Consider the following 20,183-nt stretch of genomic DNA (forward strand, 5'->3'; position numbering starts at 1 on the left):
GTACCTGCGGGGCGATTTATGTTGCTGTTCGCTAGTGAGTAAAATTGGACTGCTCGATTTTAAAACTACGCGTCAAACATCGTACCTAGTGGGGTTTGGGCAGAAAAGTTAGAGAGCGCGCTCCGGAGAGTAGCATAAAGTGCAATCTTGCACATAAGTTTTGAAGGATACTCAACACGGCGCTGGTAATCCAGGAGGCTGACTGCTGAATTTTTTATTTCTTATACCAGGATGCAATGTGTGCATAAGAGATTCGCAAGCGAGCCTCCTACACGGATGCCTCGCAAACCGAGATAGTGTACAGCGCACCATCAATTCAGCTTTTTCTTTTTTCGGAAAGACGATTTCATGAACTACGTACGCTACAGAATGAAAATTTCGCTTGCTTTCAGCTCGACTAAAATTAGAGCAAATTACTCACCGCGCTCTTTGTTGAGCGGGAGCCACATTGAGATGTAATTGATTCTCCTTGATCATACTTTATTCAACCACCTTTTAACTTTACTTAATGAAATGAATGAGTCGAGCAGGCAAGTGTAGAGAAATGAGGGGCTCGTGTTAAATGTTAAATGAGGCTCACAGAAGATAAGTAGGCCTGTCGCCTGCTTGTTTCCCTAAATCCCTTTGTCAACATTTGCTCTTCAAGATACATTTACGCTTGTGTTATGATACAATGCCTGAGCGGTTTACAGTTGCTTTGATATGGTGCACTTTCGGGCTGTATTTGCGCATTCCGCTGTTTGTGTAAAATCGCAGCAGTAATCAGCTCCATCGCGTTACTTGTCACGCACTCTAGCAAGGAGTAGCGGCACGTGTCGGACAAGTTCATAACAGTCTGGTTGTATGTGCAGGGGCTATCACGGAGAAGTAAACATTATGGATAACATAATGGCTCGCATGGAACAATACGCCAACGAGCTGGAAGTCTTAGTGGAACAAAGGACGGCCGCCTTTTTAGAAGAGAAGAGGAAATCTGAAGAACTGCTCTATCAAGTACTGCCAAGGTGTGTAAAGCGCTGTTACATTATAATTAATTAATTCGTTCGAAAGAGCCATGCGGCGGTACGATGTGGCTACTTTAGCAAGGTGTAAAAAAATGTTGCCAAACAGCCCTGTTATATGCTATTCGGCGCCTTAACCAACCTAAAAGATACTGCAGTTTTGATGCAATCCTTACCTTTTATTCCCCAAGTGCAACTTGCGCGCAGATTTCACAACGCAAAACTGCATTTTTCAATGTTGTGCTTTTTAAACTGCCGGGTACCACTTTTGTCCAACCTTTCTCCATTTAACTATTAATTTCATTTCACTAATACCAAGAGAAAAGAGCAAAAATCTTTATGTTGCAGGAAAATGTTCTCTTAGATTTCCTTATAGAACAACTTTCCAGTGGGGCTATGTGTGTTCGAAGAACAGGGTGGGATAGAGTTGATTTCTGTAAGAGCCTTGACGAGAAATGCGATTATTTCATTCACACAGAAATTATTTTTCGCATTACAGATCTGTTGCTGAGCAGCTGAAGCGTGGTAAAGCTGTGATCCCTGAACTGTATGACAGCGTGACGATTTACTTCAGTGATATAGTAGGATTCACGTCTATGTGTTCATCCAGCACGCCAATTCAGGTAACACCTGCTGTTTTCATTGTTCTTTCCTGGGGTTTCTTCACATTATCACCTGCTCTGCAGTACTTCCTTTATTCGTAAGCACTCGGGCGAAAACAACATACGGTGTCTTTATTTCGGGCCCTAGTATTTCAAACAATGCAATCACAATGCTAGTCAAATGCATGAAAGAGACCACTAGACCCTCAACTGATTTAAATCCTTAAGCTTTAGGTGTGACGGTTAATATCAGCTGGAGAACTGAGTTGTTAAGGTCCATGCAAACGCAAGATCGAAATAATTTATGCGATCAAGTTTTTGAGCAGGTACCAGGCACACGTGCAGTAGCTTGGTTTAGGCTTGATGGTAGCAGTTTTTAGAAAACAGCGAAAAAAAAAGACACGGACTGCACTGCTTTTCAGCACCTGTCCCGTCCACATCTATGTCGTCCATGTCATTTTTGGGCTGTTTTCAAAAAATGCAGTTACAGTCTAATGAACACAAAGCTCAGAAAATCTCATGCGAGTTATAGTGTGATTAAAGTTCTCGCGCTGCAGTAAACTGGTATCATTGCACACTGATATCTTCCCCAGCAATGCGACCTATGTAGTCGATTATGACCCGAAAGTATAACTTCGCAGCAACTTTCTCTAATCATATTTTTTTTCTCTGGCTCCTTATTTGTCTTTCTATCATTCTACTTTTCATTTATGAACTGTATCTTCCAAATAATTAAACTCTCCGCTACATTCCCATCAGGACCAACGTGATCTTAAGCATCTTTTCTTACCACCGCGGTGTTGCTCCTCTAAGACTCCTAAGCAGTTATGTTGTAGGTGACACCGATATCGCAAGCTTTAATTCTGTGCTTTGGCTCTCGTCGACCCACTGAAATCTTCTGCTGTATCATCACCATCACAAGTGATGGTGAAGCACACTGCAGGAGCAGTTACAGCTAGTGCTCGTTGATTTTTTTCATCCATATAACCTTAACAGCATTTTGGTACGTTTTTTTTTCGCTTTCTGTTTCTCATTAGTGCGTCCTCTACCATCAGTGTCATTACATTGTGGCGAATGTACATCAATCTGTTCTTTGTGTTTTGGCAGGTTGTGGACTTCCTGAACGATTTATACACCTGTTTTGACGCCGTTATCAGTGATTTTGACGTTTACAAGGTGAGTTACAGTAGCTTAAATTTAATGCTTTTGATAACGGTGATGATGATCTAAGGTTTAAACGGACACTGAGGGCCAAAGAAGTTCGCTTGTATCGATAGGATTCCGCGTTCTAATTACAAGCAAACCAGTCTCATCGAAAATACAGCTTTTGTAAGCTAGAAAAATAAAAAAAAATGAAAATCTGGTGTCGCCATAATCGGCCCATTTCGCAAGTAAAATGTGTGTGTCGACAACCATTACTGGGTACCGATCCCAGAGGCAGCGCTACATCGTCATTCCCTTCAAAACAGTGGCAACCCGTTCTACTCGGTAAGGACATCACAATTTTGAACTTCCTGTCGAGAAAACTTTTAGATCCCAGTTTCCAGGCTACTGATCCGGAGTTCCCGGGTTAGAACCCGACCGCGGCGGCTTCATTTTTATGGAGGGAAAACGCTAAGGCGCCCGTGTGCTGTGTGATGTCAGTGCACATTAAAGATCCCCAGGTGGTCGAAATTATTCCGAAGCCCTCCACTACGGCACCTCTTTCTTCCTTTCTTCTTTCACTCCCTCCTTTATCCCTTCCCTTACGGCGCGGTTCAGGTGTCCAACGATATATGAGACAGATACTGCGCCATTTCATTTCCCCAACAACCAATTATTATTATTATTATTATTATTATTATTATTATTATTATTATTATTATTATTATTATTATTATTATTATTATTATTATTATTATTATTATTATTATTATTATTATTATTATAAATGAGTCCTTTGATGCAGGTCAAACGTCAGCATAGAGAGAGCGAGCAATTCCATTTTTTACCAAGAACCATAATTTGTTATTGTTCTCAGTGCCTTTTTAAACGAGTACCCAATCACATTATTTGAGGAAATATCCACAATTGTGCTTCTTTTTAATATCACGCCGTTATAAAAGCGTGATGCTGACTTGGATTAGTCTTGACTTTCCCGAAGCTCGAAATTCAAGGAATTGATGCAGCATTAAGATTACAAAAAAATTCCTCGTGCATATTGGATCACACGACATGATATAAAGAGCGATCTCCCTTTGCGACCTGCTTGTCAATGACCTGAGAATTATCTACGCACTAAGAAACAAAGGGCTAGCTATGAGCGAAGTTCGACATCGAGTGATACTATGCCTCTCTTCACTGGAAACGCTGATGCAAGGTCCATAAAGCTTGAAATGCAAATGAAACTAAATTTATCGTGTTGCACCAACATCACGCGTAACAGCCGGTCACGTTAAGCAGCTGCGCGCGGGACGCAAGTTATAGACACTGACGCCTCCGCTACAGTGCATCCATGCCAGTGCGTACAGGTTCCTTGGTAGTCGCCTAGCGGCAGCGCCATCTTCCCACCAAGCGCCCAAGCATTGATTGTACCTTTTGCGAAGGCCGCTAGGCAGCGGCGGCAGCCCACTCTCTGCTAAACCCTGGTCCGCGTTGGGTCGCCTGTTCTAGAAATGTGATTCTTGTATAGTGGCTGGTAAAGATTAAAAACGAGAGCGACAAGTACTTCTACCTTAAGCTGTCGGCACGTAATTACACGACGAGCGAAACTTCATCTGTGTTGCGTATCGGCCGCTACAGAAGAAAAGCAAAAAATCTGCTTTCAATCTGTCTTTTAAAAAACTGCTTGAATGAAGCCACATTGTTTTTTTTTTCTCATCCATGCACCTGTGATGTACATCAAACGAATAAATCGGTCTCTAGCTTATGCTTTCCGGCAGTCAGGCTCTTATCGTACAGAATCTAATCAACAATCCCCGTCAGTGCTCCTGATATGAATGTCCCTTGAATAATTCGATTCATTTCTTCAGTATAGATCTGAGTAGGAGTGAGCGCGGTGTTCTTGGATAATTCCAAACATTCCGATGCATTTGTTATGCAAAATAATTTTTTGTGCGCAGTGTACTACGTCAATCGGGCTTCAGCGTACTGTCTGATCTTCCGAAAACACATACTGTCTATCGTCGCTGAGGGCAGGCGTCAGCGTGGAATACTTCGCAGTACCGGCTTAGCTCGTTCTAGGACGGGGCACTGATCGTGCTAGCAGTACTCTTCGAATTCATCTAGAACAAGTAACATTCCTGTTTAGTTTGCCACCCACTCACTTTACTTTGGTCGTAACAAAGTTTTCGGCCACCAGGGTCACCTTCCCGTCTCCGCATACGACACGACTGACAGTGGCAGAAAAGGGCTAGGAAACAAGCCATTTGTAAGCAATGAAGTCTTCGAATCCTGTCGGCTGCGCCATGTCCGCAATGACGTGGCCGGATTCATTTCAAGCAAACTGGTTTATTAGAATTTAGCCGGATATACAAATAAAGCAAACTGGATCGTTAACATTTGGGGAGGTTCAGAGGATCTGCAGAGCGTCGGAGGACCTTGCTGACGCGTCCCCTTTCGTCGGCGTCTCCCGTTCATCTGACTCGATGATTTGTCTTCTCCGCAGCACACCTGTCTGCGGATCACTTTCTTCTCGGAAGTTTTCTCGTTTCCCGCGTGCCGCCAAAGCCTGGGGAGTTTAGGTTTCGAGTCCGAATGCAGGTGCGGGCACGGGCACACCTAGTGAACGTGTAGTTTATGTTCTGGAGCGTCGAATATCCTGGCCTGCGGGGTCTCTGTTAAGACAGGCTTCAGCTTGTCAGCGTGGCTCGAAGGCAGCTCCCATGCGTTGTTCCGCTCGGCGCTCATCCTGTGAGCCGGGGAGACAGTCGGCTGTGTGGCGCCTCGTGATCGCGGCGCAAGAGCGTTCGGTGTCTTGTGCTGGCGTGTTGGGCCCGCGTGGCTTGCAAGAAATGGGAGTGCTAACGCAGTAAATACGCAGTAGACAAGTACAGAGAAATCTTTCAGACATAAGCTGGCATTTAATAGAAAGAAAATAAAGGGGGCATTGCTTTCTTTACCTTTCAGAAATAAGACATCGCCCATTTGTCAATTCAATGGGAAAGAAGCAGAGTGTAGAATTTTTCCGTAATTGTAAAAGGCAGATCGGGAAGGAATCGTTCCAAGATAACTCAAGAGGCAGTTTCTTACTCTTTGAAGCTAGATCAGGGTGTCTTAGAACGCAAAGTTACAAACGGAAATTTAACCAAGAAGATGACGCGTGTGCAATGTGTTGTAAATCCGCGGTGGAAGTCAGCAAAACGTTATTGGAAGATGACAAAGTGCCGGAATAACAATGTATAAACAAAAATGGTGAATTTGTGGACCTATTTATACCACCGTTAGAGAAATGCAAAGAAAGCCGAACATGGTAGCAACTGCCACCGCCCCGTTTCAAAGGGGACGCTCCTATCTTCCTTCCTTCCATTCATCCATCCATCCATCCATCCATCCATCCATCCATCCGTCCGTCCGTCCGTCCGTCCGTCCGTCCGTCCGTCCGTCCATCCATCCATCCATCCATCCATCCATCCATCCATCCATTCCGTCCATCCATCCATCTATACAGGCCACTAACTCTGCAAATACAGTTGAGCGCTTCTCTTCAGCGTAGTCAAATCCGAGCAGCACTTTAGGTCCTGCATGCGCTCGCTTCGTCTTGAACCACTACGGCCATCATCTGTTACAAGTGCGCCCATCTAGTTTTAACAAGTGAAACATGCTGTAGATGCATGCTACTGCCCCAGCCATGAATGCAAACGTGTATTGTTGCGGCGACGACCGAGCGTGCTAATGAGTAGTCATTTGCTCACACCACATAGGCGTTCGTTATAATTCGGCTAGGCACAAGGATTTTTTTTTTATTTTGCGACAGATGGCATGTATCTGACGGAAATTTCGACCTGTTATTCAACGATGGTTTTTTATGGCAAGTTCGCTCTATTGCTGCGATCGGCCTATCAATTCAGCTTCAAGCTGTCAAGTGGCCGTGTTGGAATCTCTCTTTTAGTGCGTGTGTTTCCTAAAGAACGAACGAGCAGGGTGCTATTCTGCTATGAAATAATTCTTCAGCATGATGGCGGGTCACTTTCTGAAGAGTGTCATAAGGAAACCGTTACTTTAACAAATTTTAGCCCAGAGTGCAATGCAGTTGCGCCATCTCCTTAATCATTTCACGTTCTTTAAAGAACTGGCGTAATTTAAGCACAAGCTCTACACATTCTGAGTACTCTTCTACAGTCGCGAACAGAATAATATGGAACGCGCTCTGACATTCTAACTCTTACCTGATAGTGCGTAACGGAAATATAAAGACTTGCTTCCTTTCTGCAAAGTGCACAAGCAGCTTTTACTTCCACAAGTATCAAGCACCTATTGATTTTCAATAGGTAGCGCGTCAGATCAGTGTAACCTGCCATGCGTGGTAATATTATTGTTTCCGCTGCAGTACGTGTTCTACACAACGTGACGCCGGCCACCTACAGTGGACAGGCCCGTGCACTTTTCTCTTATTTCTTCATGGAGTCACTAAATGGTACTGCTACTACTGTTATCACTGCTGCAAAGTGATGCATGTACTGAACAGAGTTGCTCCCTCTTCTGACAGGAGTACATGCCAACCAGCCGACACGGGACAACCGGTGCGATCACTCTGGAATATGTACAAAGCTCTTGATTCACACTATGCACAGTTTAGTGACTATCTATCGGGACAGTACCAAACGACCTGAGTAAGAAGACGCAGTACCCACAGCAGACGTGGCGTTCGTTCAAAGCACGAGCCCTATCTGCGCCTGAGCGGGACCTTCCCTAAAACTGCGCCTGACATCGGCCCTCCTTCACGATCTATTGTGACGATTGTGCAGATGCTCTGTAATGGGACAAATGGGCGATACCTTATTTCTAAAGGGTAAAGCAATAGTAACTCGCTAATCGGTTTTCCCTGCCGAAACTCGCGTACAAAAACTCCGCTATGATTGAAGTCTGGGCACAGCCTGAGCACACGACACAATCTACTTGCACTTTCTTTACAACGACATCTTGAACTTGGTTATTGTCCGATAAGGAACCTCAAAAAAAAAAGACGCACCGCTCTTCAACCAAATTCAAATTTTATATATCGAAACTTCTGGAGGGTTACCTGGGCTAGAAGCCGTAGTCAAACAGGCGCATAAAAATCAAATACCTCCTCGCACTCAGAAGCCTCACCGCGCAGCAAGTAAGGAGAGTGGATGACAAAGAGAGCTATACAGATAGCAAAGGATAGAAGCCAGTCCGATTACGAAGCGGAGAAGAGCGCGCGCCAGCGCCACCTCGCCTGACTGCGTGAGCGCGTGAAGCGGCGCAATCAGAAACCAGAAGAATGCCAGTCGCGCGGAAAAATGCCTCAAATGTAGCGCAATGGAGGAGAAATATGCGCGAGCAACGAGCTGCAGAAGCACTCGCGCGAATGCACGACGCATGAGATCCTCCAGCTTGAGCCTTCGGCGATGCGTTGCCTGCATATGGGGCGGCGCTCGAAAATTCAATAAGCAGCGCGTTTCACATATGATTTTTGTTTCTCGGCCCTGCTTCCTATGCGCGAAACAATGAACAGCCTGCGAAACTTGCGACAAGTGGGGGCAGGAAACGCGTGGATGGGCCTCACGAGGTATGCATGGCACGCATTGATGTAACAGCTAAACGCTACGCAGTCGACCTGTTTTTCATTTTCCCCGGCCCATTGCGATGCGACCTTGTTTGTGCATTCCACCAAGCTGCTTTCGTTTTCAGATAACTTTTTTATGTTTGAGCCGTTTCGCAAAACATTTAAATTTTCTTCGCTGCGGTATTAGTACAATGCACTCCTGCTTGCGGAAAACGCGTTTCCGCTTGCATGCATTTTTTTTTAAGAGCGTTAGCTCTTACTCATCACGTTTCGAGATTTCGTGGGGTCTGCTACAACCCTTGATCACAGCGCCATCTGCGGCACCAACTACTCATCACGTTTCGAGATTTCGTGAGGTCTCCTACCACCCTGAGATCAAAGCGCCATCTGTGGCTGCAACTAGAAAACAGCGCATTTTGCATTGAGACTTGCGCCATCTACAATACCACTGTAGAAAGAACAACCTGCTGCGTACCAATGATGACGTCACGGTCCAATATGGTGGATAGAGGTGGAACTATGTTTTTATGACGTCAGGGGACGAAATGGTTTCGGTTTTTCGAATCCAAGATGACGGCGATTAAAATTGGTTGTGCCCTCTCATCCCATTCTCCCCCTTCACCAAAAAAATATCCTAAAACGGGTAGGAAAACTCCCGTTACGGGACCGCTATACATGTATACATTCGTTCCGCTTTATATACTCCGACAACAACGAGCGCCCAGCCGGGGCAGTTGTATACCGAATTTGGTAGGCAAATAAAACCCTATGGGTTGTTGCGTAGAAATAAAACCACAATTACATAATAGCTAAAAACTGTATACATGCAATTACTAATTGAGCGTTACCATATCGCACCGCAAGCCCAATTCTAGGCCCACCTTGACCCCCCAAACGAAGCAAATTTTCTTTTGGGACGTATCTTGAGGGGGTGCAACTCGACAATGGGTAGACGTGCATCATAATTTCTCTAATAGATGGCGCTAGGCGGCGATTGTTCCGCTAGGCGGCGTGCGTGCACGCAAGCCGAGCATGGTGGCGCTCCACCCCGTTTCATAGGGTATTACATTCCGCTTCTCGATACGAGCGGCGCGTTCTTCTTCGCTTTCTTCATCTAGTAAACCAAACAGCTAACGCTCGTTACTTCGTCTTCCAGACGGTGGCGGCCTTTTTGGTGGTACTTTGTGAAGTTTCCTTCAATTGCAAAGAGATCGCAAATATTTCGCCTCAATATAGCACCGTCATAAACCATTATTTCTATCAAAACGCTGTTTTATATGTAGTTAAAATGATTTTCATCAGTTACGATCACGGACTGAAATTGGAGTCAGTTGACTCGCTAATCCACTGCGATTCAATATTGCTGCACTCAATATAGCGATATGCTTCAAACGTTTCTGAACAAGTCTTACAAACATAAAAAAACGCTCGTGTAATTGCATGGTCTCGACAAGGACTTACCTCTTTCTTCAATTCAATGCTGCAGGTGACTGCCAAGCGCTTATCCCTTTGATAACCTTCAAGATGGGCACTTCAACTGCGTTTCGCAGCTACACCCTAAACAGGAATAAGCCTATATGGGAGTAAAAATGGTGTAAGCTGTCCTCTAGCGCACCCCCTTCTTATAAAAGAGAGTGCGCTATAGAACAGCTTACGCCCATTTTTACTCATTTCTGTTTATAATGTACAACGAATTTCTTCAGTACGAATTTGCGCTTAAGCGTTAATCCTATCAAAGCAGCAGTACCCGGCTAACCATACACCATGTGTTGTTATGCTATGTTTATACACAGTACCTATGGGTTCGAGAAGTTAATTCTTATCATTCTTTCGAAGTGCTGAAGCTGCACTCTGCACTTTGAGGCAGGTCGTAATGGAGTACTTGAGATTTATTTCAACTATACCAGTTCGAAGCCACGGTCTTGTTCGCAATGCGTGAACAACCACAGTAGGTCAGTGGTTGGAACCGCGCGACCTTAGCCGCCTCGTGACTGCTGTCAATACCATGGCTTCCTAGCACGCTATGTATGAATCACGGTTCACTGCCGCGCATAATTTCAATACAAAGCCTTTATTCTTCCAAACTGGGAGTTAGCAACTATTTAGAAAGAATTTTATGTGCCCTCATGCATTGAGACCGGGGCACGAAAAAAGCGATTTTCTCTGCTTCACGTTTGTGATGTCAGAAAGTGTGCCTTGTTTTTTTTTAAGTAGTTTTTCACCTGCCTCCTCCCATCATCATCGTCCCCCATCGTGACCTTCTTTTCTCTCCTCTTCCCGTCCCCCAGAGCAGAGTAGCAGGCCAGATACTTATTTTTCAGGCCAACCTCTCTGCCTTTCTTATCAATAAACCCTCTCTCTCTCACACCACATGCAGCAAGTAGCAAGTGCTTACGAAACAAATTACTATTAATTAAGGCAGTCAACATAACGAGAACTATTCCGCTACACTCCAACAAAGCAGACCATAATCCACGCAATACGAGCCGCCTCTAATAGGATAGGTCGCGCTGCATAATACAAGAAGCAAAGCACTTCCCTCCACTACTCCAAGGGAGACGAATGAGCATATTTCTTAGCTACAGCTGCATAAATATACGATCTGGCCGCTCACGCGAAGCGCCCCCAACTAAAAAGCTTTGGCTGTACATGTGGAATCGAGCAACTTCGAACTCTGTTAGAGCTCGAACAGCCAGACTTGTTTACCACCTTGCATATACTCACTGCGTGTGGGATACCCATTCGTCCGTGAGACGCTGATATCCCGTCTTGTTAGATTTCTACCGCCTTGTCCCTTTAGTACATACGCGATATTCGGCTTATTGAAAGTCATTCATGTGCATTTCGAATAAAAGCGCCCGCGTGCATAAACACAATAACGGAATAAGAAACGCTTTGTGCTCCTGCCCAGGAGCCAGACAAGAAAAATAATCGTACTGTATTTTATATGAAAGAAGCCAACAGGAAGTCTTCATATCTATGGCATAACGAGCCCCTGAAGTTAGGTGTGACAGCGCTTGTCCTATTTTCTCGTGTCTCTCATTCGTTCTTGTCACTTCGCGCTGCCGCTTTCCATGATGATTCACTAACTAGCTCACATCATATTATTCGAGCCCAACATTTCTCTTCCCTGGCGTACTGTATTATGTGAGACTGGACAGAAGTTAAAGCGCATCTCCTGTGCCGTCCCTTTCTTCACGCCGAGTTTTTTGGAATCATTTCGCGCGTAATCTACTTGTCTGCAGTGTGCCTTGAAGTGGCGTGTTCTTTGTCGCATATATTTAACTAAGGCTTTGAAATGCGTTTAATAAAATTTTCAGTTTGGGCCAGTCGGTTCCTACTTGAAATATAAAAGACCAGCTCAAAAAAGACGCGGACGAAGGAATGCTGGGCGTCTTTTTCGTGGCGGTCTCTATGGTTCAAGTGTGAACCAACTGGCCCAAACTGAAATTTTGATCAAACACATCTCTTCTGCATTGCAGCGCACGTCCTGTCGTCAGTGTTTCTTTATACGCGCATTTTTTTCTTTGCTCCGGTGTCTTATGTTTAATATGTGGCGTTAGCGAAAACTTCTCTCGCAAAATGCATAATGATCAGTAGTCTAGAACAAAACTGGTAAGTGCCCTTTTGTCAAGCAAGTTTGCTGTTAAGAGAGGGTTTATTGACGGGAAAGGCAGAGAGGTTTTCCTGAAAAATAAATATCCGGCCTGCTACTCTACACTGGGGAACGGGAAGAGGAGAAAAAAGAGGGTCACGATGGGGGATGATGATGATGGGAGGAGGCAGATGAAAAAAATACATAAATGAAAAAAACAAGGCACACTTTCTAACATCACAAACGCGAGGCAAGGCCCGTGTCGCTTAAAAAGCGTGAGAGCGCTCGCGTTGCCTGTACAGCTTTCAAACTATCTGGCCAATCGCCGAGGATCAAATCCTCCGAGAGGGGCCTTGTGTCCATGGACTTCAAAGCAGATGCGAGCATAAGTCTTTCACGTGCATATGCTGGACACGCCACTAAAACATGTCTATAGTCTCTGGCACGCCACATGTGGTACAGTCCGGGCAGTCCGCTTGTCCTATAAAGAGTAAGTGTTTGCGCGTGAAGGCGGCGTTTAAACGTAATCAATGGATTATGCATGCAATAGGGCGTGGTATTCTGCGAGGAACAGAAAAGGTCATCGTCGGATCTAGCCGTTTAAGGCGGATGTGGCGGGTGTCTGGCAGGGCCCAGTACCTAGCCGTCGCACTCCTCATGGATTCCGAAAGAAGACAAGTGGTGTCCGGTCTAGAGAACGGCACAGCTGTACGCAGGCCACTGCTGAAGGCGCTCCTTACTTCAGCGTCGGCGGTCTCATTTCCATCGAGTCCGCAGTGTCCAGGGATCCACTGGAACACTATACGGTGGCCTTTTTCCTGAGCAAATGACAGGAGACTAATGATATCAAGAGCCAGAGCTTGGTAGGCGGTTTGGCATAGGGAAGCATCCCAAAATTTGTAGCGCTGGTTTACAGTCAGTGAAAATGCACCCCTCCTGAGGCGGTTCTCCGCAGATGTGGAAAATCGCTTCCCGAAGGCCCGCAAGCTCTGCAGCGGTTGAAGTATAGACTTGTGTCTTAAAATAAATCTGCGGGTCGTCTGCTGAGCGGGGATTACGAAAGCTGCTGTTGATGCCTTTGGTGACGCAGATCCATCCGTGTAGACGTGCACACAGTTTTGGTATTCTGACCAGATGTAGGCAAGAGCAAGCTGCTTCAGTCCGCTAACCGGCATCACAGGTTTCTGTATTATGCCAGGGACATGCAGGCATACTAAAGGCTGAGTCATCCCCCATGGTGGGTGCAAGGAATGATGCGGCAGGGCATAGTCTGATGGCAATTCGGATCGATGGAAGCGCAGCGCACGTGCAAAACTGCTGTCCGGTCGCTCATCAAAAATCTTCGTCAGCGAGTGACAGCGGTGCCGTGTAAGCGCACGTAAATATACACGAAGTGGTTCGTGTGACAGGTAGACCGATATTGGGCACGCACGAGATTCCTCAATCGTGCCTTTGTTCGAGGCACAACGTGATAATCCGAGGAATATCTTGAGCGCCTGTGCTTGGACACTCTCTAATGTCCGCAAGCAGGAAATAGTCATGGTAGAGAGTACAGGAAGGTTGTAACGAATGTAGCCTATAAAGAGAGTACAGTACAGTCTTAGCAAGGAGCGCTCCGAAGCGAAGAACATGGCAAAAAAGAGTGAGTCTTTTCTTTAGCATATTTATATTCCTCGACCAGGAAAAATCGCGGTCAATGATAATGCCCAAAAATATGTGCTGGGAGACGTATGGTACTGCAACCCCTTGCAGTGTTACCGGGTAGCGGCAGACAGACTTGCGCGTGAATGCGACCACAGCACATTTTTCAGCTGCTAAGTGCAAACCCTGACGTCGTAGGTACCTTGAAGTAGATAACACTGCACGTTGTAATCTCGCGCGCATTTGCGGATGTGTCGATCCCGAAGCCCAGATGCAGATATCATCAGCATAGGCACTGATGTGAATGTGAGTGGGAAGTTCACTCAACAGTCCAATCAATGCCACCTTAAATAGGGTTCGGCTGAGAACTCCTCCCTGAGGAACTCCACGGCAAACGGCTTCCAACACTGCCTCCTCTTCTGTTTTTCGGCACTTCTGTTTTTCGGCACGGCACTTCGTTTGAGCAAGAGCGCTATGCGACCGCCCATAGCGATAGCACTCTCCATTCGCGACGCATGAAGCAACGATAACCCATTCATAGCAGGAAACGAGAACGGCACGAATAAATCACGAGGTACACTTCTTGAAAGGAAGCTTTTTGAATCCCCACTCTTATTTCGGGCATTTGTTATGACCGCATTTTTGTATAACACTTGCATCGGCTATTTCCGCTGCACTATCGGCACATAAAACGCATACGTCGAATAGCGAAGCTTCCGTACTCAAATGTAGAAGAATGTCTTGCTGTCATTGCTAATTTGTTTACAGCGTCGATATTTGCAGAGATTCCAGTGTGTTGTTTTCATGTGCTTTATTGCGATTGTCCACTACCACCTGTGACGTCATCCCTGATAGCTATCGATAAATGTTAGTCCCTGGCTTCAATATCAAAGACGGAGCTGGCCAACGGCATAAAGGCAACAGAATAAGCCTGGAGAAGAATTGTCAATAAATACGCCACCTCCACCCATTGTTTTTTTAAAAGGTATCGTGTGCTGTACTGCAGTTAGGTGTGACAGAAGGCTAGCCGCGACATGACTGTCGAACGCGCGGTGCACGCAACGCGCTGATTCTTCTTTGGGAGGCGGACGGCTGACGCTTGGCTTGTGTGTGCTTCTCTCCCTGTTCTGCTTTAAGGTAGAAACCATAGGGGACGCTTACATGGTTGTGTCGGGGCTTCCAGATCGCAACGGCCACAACCACGCCAGGGAAGTGGCACGCATGGCTCTCAGCTTGCTGCGTGCCATAAGAAATTTTCGCATCAGGCACAGGCCAGACGACACGCTCAAGCTCAGGATCGGCATTCACACAGGTGAGCTATGGACACGTGTGCACTGAGGAGTGGGTGTCCTTTACTACGTTAATTTACTGTCTTATTCGCATCATAATGCCCGGGAATTTATCGGGCCTGTCGTCCATGTCTTGCAGTGTGCACTTTAACCTGGGGCCGAAGTACAGTGTTCGATATGAGAGCTGACTGGTTACGTTGTTTCATAATTGGCAGCAGAGACGACACTAAAGATAAAAATCAATAATGAATGAGCAAAGTATTAATTAAAAAATGTTACCATTCAATGGCGCCTGGCTGGCTACCGCGACAAAGAATGACAAAATAACATGCACTTGCTTGGTTAATGGAATTGTTTTTCTAGTGCTTTTATCATGGAACATTAGACAAATAACTAAATCATCATGCATCATTTCGTAAAAGGTTGCTGCTGACGATAATTTGTGTCGTCGCATTGTGATCTGCAAAAATGCTTAAACTGCGCAGTACTGGAGTTACACCAGGCGTCTGAACAAATGATTTCATTCTTCTTCCCTTGCTTTCGCCGAAATGTCAAATTGCAAACTATGTGTGCGAATGGTATACACAAAATGGAATGATTTTCTTAAAACAACATCACGGCTCGGCGGTTGTACCGATGAACGGCGCAAAAGATCACAGTAAGCTCTTCTTGTCGGAAATAAGTCGTGCTGAGTAAGCAACAAGCAACAATTATAGCTCACCTGTGCATTTAAACTTGCAGTCTTTGTTCCCCGAGGTCAAAATCAACGAAACGGGCAAATTGGTCTATTAAGAACTGGCCCTACCACAAGAGATCAAGATAAAACAGCGGAACATTGAAGCAGCTTTTCATCCTAATGCTCGCTCGGCAGGAAACAAGCGAACTGAAGCTGTTCTGCAAATATAACAATTCACTTTCGAATGTACCGATTTTATGCTCACCAAAAAATCGTACCAATCTGGTTGCAAGATACTACAGCTCCCCGGTTACGAAATTGTTTTTCTTAATATGCCGAACAAACAAAGTTGTGCTGACACTATTCATGTTCTCGCGCGCAAAAAAGTCAACTTCTGTCCCATCTTAGAGCCGTTACATCAGATTATGAAATTCTAACACTGAAAAATCGCAATCGAATCACTTCAGTGGGGTGTCGCCCCCCAGATGGCAGCATTATTTTATTGAATATTTTGGTCAAATTCTAGAATGAGCATCGGTAATTAAATACGCGCTTGTGTGTGTGCTTTCAATATCAATATTCGTGACCAAACACTACTGTACAGGGTTTAAACACGAAGCCGATTTCTTGTGTTTTGTAACTTTAATAGGAACAGCAACGTCCTCTACAAGCTGTACTTTCTTGTTACTTGTTACTACTGTACTTTCTTGTGGCACAATTGCTTTCGATGTGAGCGGTTACTGCCCGGCATAGCAGACACTTCCATTGATTTAGCAATAAACGTGGATGATAGCACATTCCTTTCTGTTTCTAAGCTTGATGAGGTAATAGTGAAGTCTACTGAACTGCTTACTGAATTGTCAAGGTGATCAGTGGTGAATAAATTAAAAATAAATCCTGCAAAGATTAAGGCTATGATATTCGTGCAAGAAATAAACCTTTAATCTGAATTGCGTGCTCGTTTGTTCTTTTCAGATATTCGGTTCTGTAGTTTAGTATGGGCCACATTGACTTGATGAATAAGTTTCTTGTGATACAAAAGAAATTCATTAGAATAATTGCTACCATTGATAATAAGGCTACCTACTAAAATATTTTTCTAGCCCCTTTACACTGTCCCCTCTCATCATTTACACGATTTTAAGCTACGGAAATGTATTTTGCGACGGCCACCATCACTGACTTTTATTCTACCCCTGCATCTTTAGATACGCATCGTACTAACATACACACAAGTACTGATACATGCGTTACACCAAACCTTCGCACTAACTATTAACTGCGAATGTTATCCTCCAACGTGTTCTATGTTCTAAGCTGATATAAACATGCCATGAGAGACAATTAAACACAGCTGCGAAAATATTTTGTTGAAATCTGATTGTCTATCTTTGCTCATTGGTATCTGGCTATTTCCATGATTGTTATCTCCATTTTTGTGTATATGCGTGAGAGTTTCCTCGTTTTTGTTTATTCTTCTAAGTATTGGACACATGCGCATATGTGTAAAAAATATTGTTTTCCTGAAGGCGACTGTTGTATTTGTGACTGGTTATATATTTCCGTCTGCCAATCGTGGCCTACTGCATGTAAGAATTTCCAGGAATAAGTACAGCTGCTACACTTCAAGAAATAGGACACTACACAACACACGAGACGAGACAGGACGACGATACGGGCGCCAAAATCCTGTTTCGTCTCGTGTGCTGTGCAGTGCCTCATTTCTTGAAGTGTAGCATTCACATCCAACTAGCCGAGCAAGAAACGTTACTCAAGTACAGCTGCACAGGCAGTTTTTTTCCAGACTACCCTCCAACTCACTCTGTGGAGTAAACTTATTTACAACTAATTACTACTGCCAAACGCTTGATGACTGATACGGCAAGAGCGCCAAATAGGAATCGTAATTACGTAACGGGGAGTGCTAAAATTTGGGAAATCAAGTCTTTTATGCCAAGACAAGGTGTGCCACTCCATTACACATCGCAAGAATTGTGGTGGCAAAATTCGTAAGCAAATCGATTTTGTTTGGTTTATGAGGGTTTAACGTCCCAAAGCAACTCGGGCTATGAGGGACGCCGTAGTTAAGGGCTCCGGAAATTTCGACCACCTGGGGTTCTTTAACGTGCACTGACATCGTACAGTACACGGGCCTCAACCATTTCGCCTCCACCGAAATGCAACCGCTATGGCCGGTATCGAACCCGCGTCTTTCGGTTCAACAGCCATGCGCATAACTGCCGAGCCACCGCGGCGGCAAAGCGATTAGCTGTTTTACGAGTACCACCATAGTGTACAGGGTTGACAGACATCGTATTACGGTTTCTCAGACGATGTACTATTGCTATCACGCACAGGCCGACTCAAAAAGCTGCCCGTTTCTCCATGGATGCGACACAAAAAAAAAAACGCACAACCTCCCCATCTGAAAGTTTGAGGAACGGTCCCGCTGATAAGGGGACAATAGGGGTGCCGAAAGCGTTCACCGGTGCGGTTGCATAACCACGTAGTCTTTGACGTTATTGCCAAGCGCCACTCTGTCATCTTCAACGTCTGCCTTGGCACCTTTTTCGCGCAGATACATATTACCAGCAAAACTCACACACAAAGTGACACACACATGTGGACGAGTGTTCGTGCACGACGTGGACGGCACTGAAGCCATAGATTACGAGGCGTTGTTTGCTGTTAATGATTTATCTGCTTGCCAGAAGGAAAACCACGACATGTTGACCAACCCCTTACAACTATTGTGAAACCTTCCTTGGAAGCAGCGATCACGCCGATGGGAAACGGTGGCTGCCGTCTGTGCGGCGAACAGATTCAGGGTACCAAAACCCATTATCAACTCTTTTCTGCCTTTCAATGATTTATACCTTATTATGCCACTTTTTCCATCTGGCTATCCTAGCCTGATAAAGGTTACAAAGTTCTGATTTCATGTTTGTTTCTGATTTCATGTTTGAGCCACCCGCCGCGGTGGCTCAGTGGTTAGCGCGCTCGGCTACTGATCCGTAGTTCCCGGGTTCGACCCCAACTGCGGCGGATGCGTTTTTATGGGGGCAAAACGCTAAGGCTTCCGTGTGTTGTGCGATGTCAGTGCACGTTAAAGATGGTCGAAATTATTCCATTTGGTCGAAATTATTCCGGAGCCCTCTGCTACGGCACCTCTTTCTTCTTTCACTCCCTCCTTTGTCTCTTCCCTTACGGCGTGGTTCAGGTGTCCGCCGATATATGAGACAGATACTGCGCCATTTCCTTTCCCCAAAAACCAATTATTATTATTATGTTTGTTTTCCGTAAGACTTAACATATACTACCTCTTCCGAGACAGTCTATGATCAGCGCTATTCACCGGAATTTTTTCAGTCCTACAACTCATTTTCTGAGCCACGTGGGTTGTGCATCATGGATCATACATACATCAGAATTAATGGCTAAATGCCCAATTTGATATTGGCGGCTGTCATGTAAATCCAGAAAAGCCGGCTTCTAAAAGCTCATCATAGGCGTTAACTTTGGACGCGGATTTCACTGCAGATGGTTTACTAAATTGCACACTGTATAAATATAGATCACTTTGTTGCAGTTCAGAGCGAAATTTGCTGCTACTGCTGTCAGTTTGGATTTTGATGCTGGTGACACTAAACTAAAGTGCAGAAATAGAGAACACTAGCACCAAAAGGATGCGTGTAAGCGCAACATAAAATAATAGCTTTTTGCTCTGCAGCTTCATTTACTTAGCTTTTCAAACTGTCGTTTAGTCGCATGTCAGAAACGTGAGAACGTACGCAATATTCATCAAGGGCGCCGACATTGCATCGATTTTTCGTACTTTCAGGTCCTTGCTGCGCAGGAGTCGTAGGGCAGAAAATGCCACGTTACTGCTTATTCGGGGACACCGTGAATACTGCTTCCAGAATGGAGTCAAACGGCGAAGGTTTGTTGCCGGTTCTTGACGAAAGATCCGCTGTCCCTTGTTTTTATCTTTCCTGTTCTTCGAGAGATGCAGCTTCAGAGCGTTATGAAAGAAATCTGTGCTTATTTCCAGCGCTACGTATTCACGTGAGCCCCGACACCAAGGGCGTCCTGGAGAGGTTTGGAACTTTCCACCTGGAACCACGAGGTGGTATCGAAATAAAGGTATATACGAATATCGACCTATTCGGACAAGGCTTGCTTCCTCCGTTCTCAGAATAGATCTAGCTTGCAGCTTCTCATTAGATGTCATTTAACCACGAATACACAACCCATTATATGTCTTTGCTTCGCAGGGCGTTAAGATGCAACTACACAATATTTTCAATACTATCTTGCTACCGTGTGTTGTTCACGGCACCTTGTAAAATTCACCACAATAATAGAGCACGTGCAGCTGCATGCCGGCATCTGTGGAAGTCGTTGTGCATGCTAAGACTAAGTGTCTAATTAGATCCTTAAAAAAGTGCGTGAACTGTGTTTCTGAATATTTCTTCTTGGCTTAGTCGTAAACCGAAGGTGCCTTCTTCATCTGTTTAGGAGATGTTTTGCTAGCGTAAATGCGGCCAGGGCCTCACTGACGACGTCGTTGTTACGCCAGTTCTGATGTGTTCATGAAAGTTTATGTGGAGCTATACGGTATTAGCCATGCGAAAAATGAGAAACTATGCAAC

At 45.0% G+C, this 20,183-nt stretch overlaps 1 protein-coding gene across 1 annotated transcript in view; it reads left to right on the top strand.

Moving 5' to 3' along the window:
* Positions 1-20,183, top strand: part of LOC144136446 (atrial natriuretic peptide receptor 1-like) — an 88,792-nt gene that overhangs the window by 65,237 nt on the left and 3,372 nt on the right. Inside the window, exons 17-22 of the mRNA XM_077668778.1 lie at positions 852-1,004; positions 1,501-1,624; positions 2,711-2,779; positions 14,704-14,878; positions 19,373-19,471; positions 19,583-19,674. Of these exons, the coding sequence (XP_077524904.1) occupies positions 852-1,004; positions 1,501-1,624; positions 2,711-2,779; positions 14,704-14,878; positions 19,373-19,471; positions 19,583-19,674 (712 nt within the window). The remainder of the gene's footprint in view (positions 1-851; positions 1,005-1,500; positions 1,625-2,710; positions 2,780-14,703; positions 14,879-19,372; positions 19,472-19,582; positions 19,675-20,183) is intronic.

The sequence above is a fragment of the Amblyomma americanum genome, chromosome 6 (genome assembly GCF_052857255.1).
Source record: "Amblyomma americanum isolate KBUSLIRL-KWMA chromosome 6, ASM5285725v1, whole genome shotgun sequence".
NCBI classification, from domain to species: Eukaryota; Metazoa; Arthropoda; class Arachnida; order Ixodida; family Ixodidae; genus Amblyomma; species Amblyomma americanum.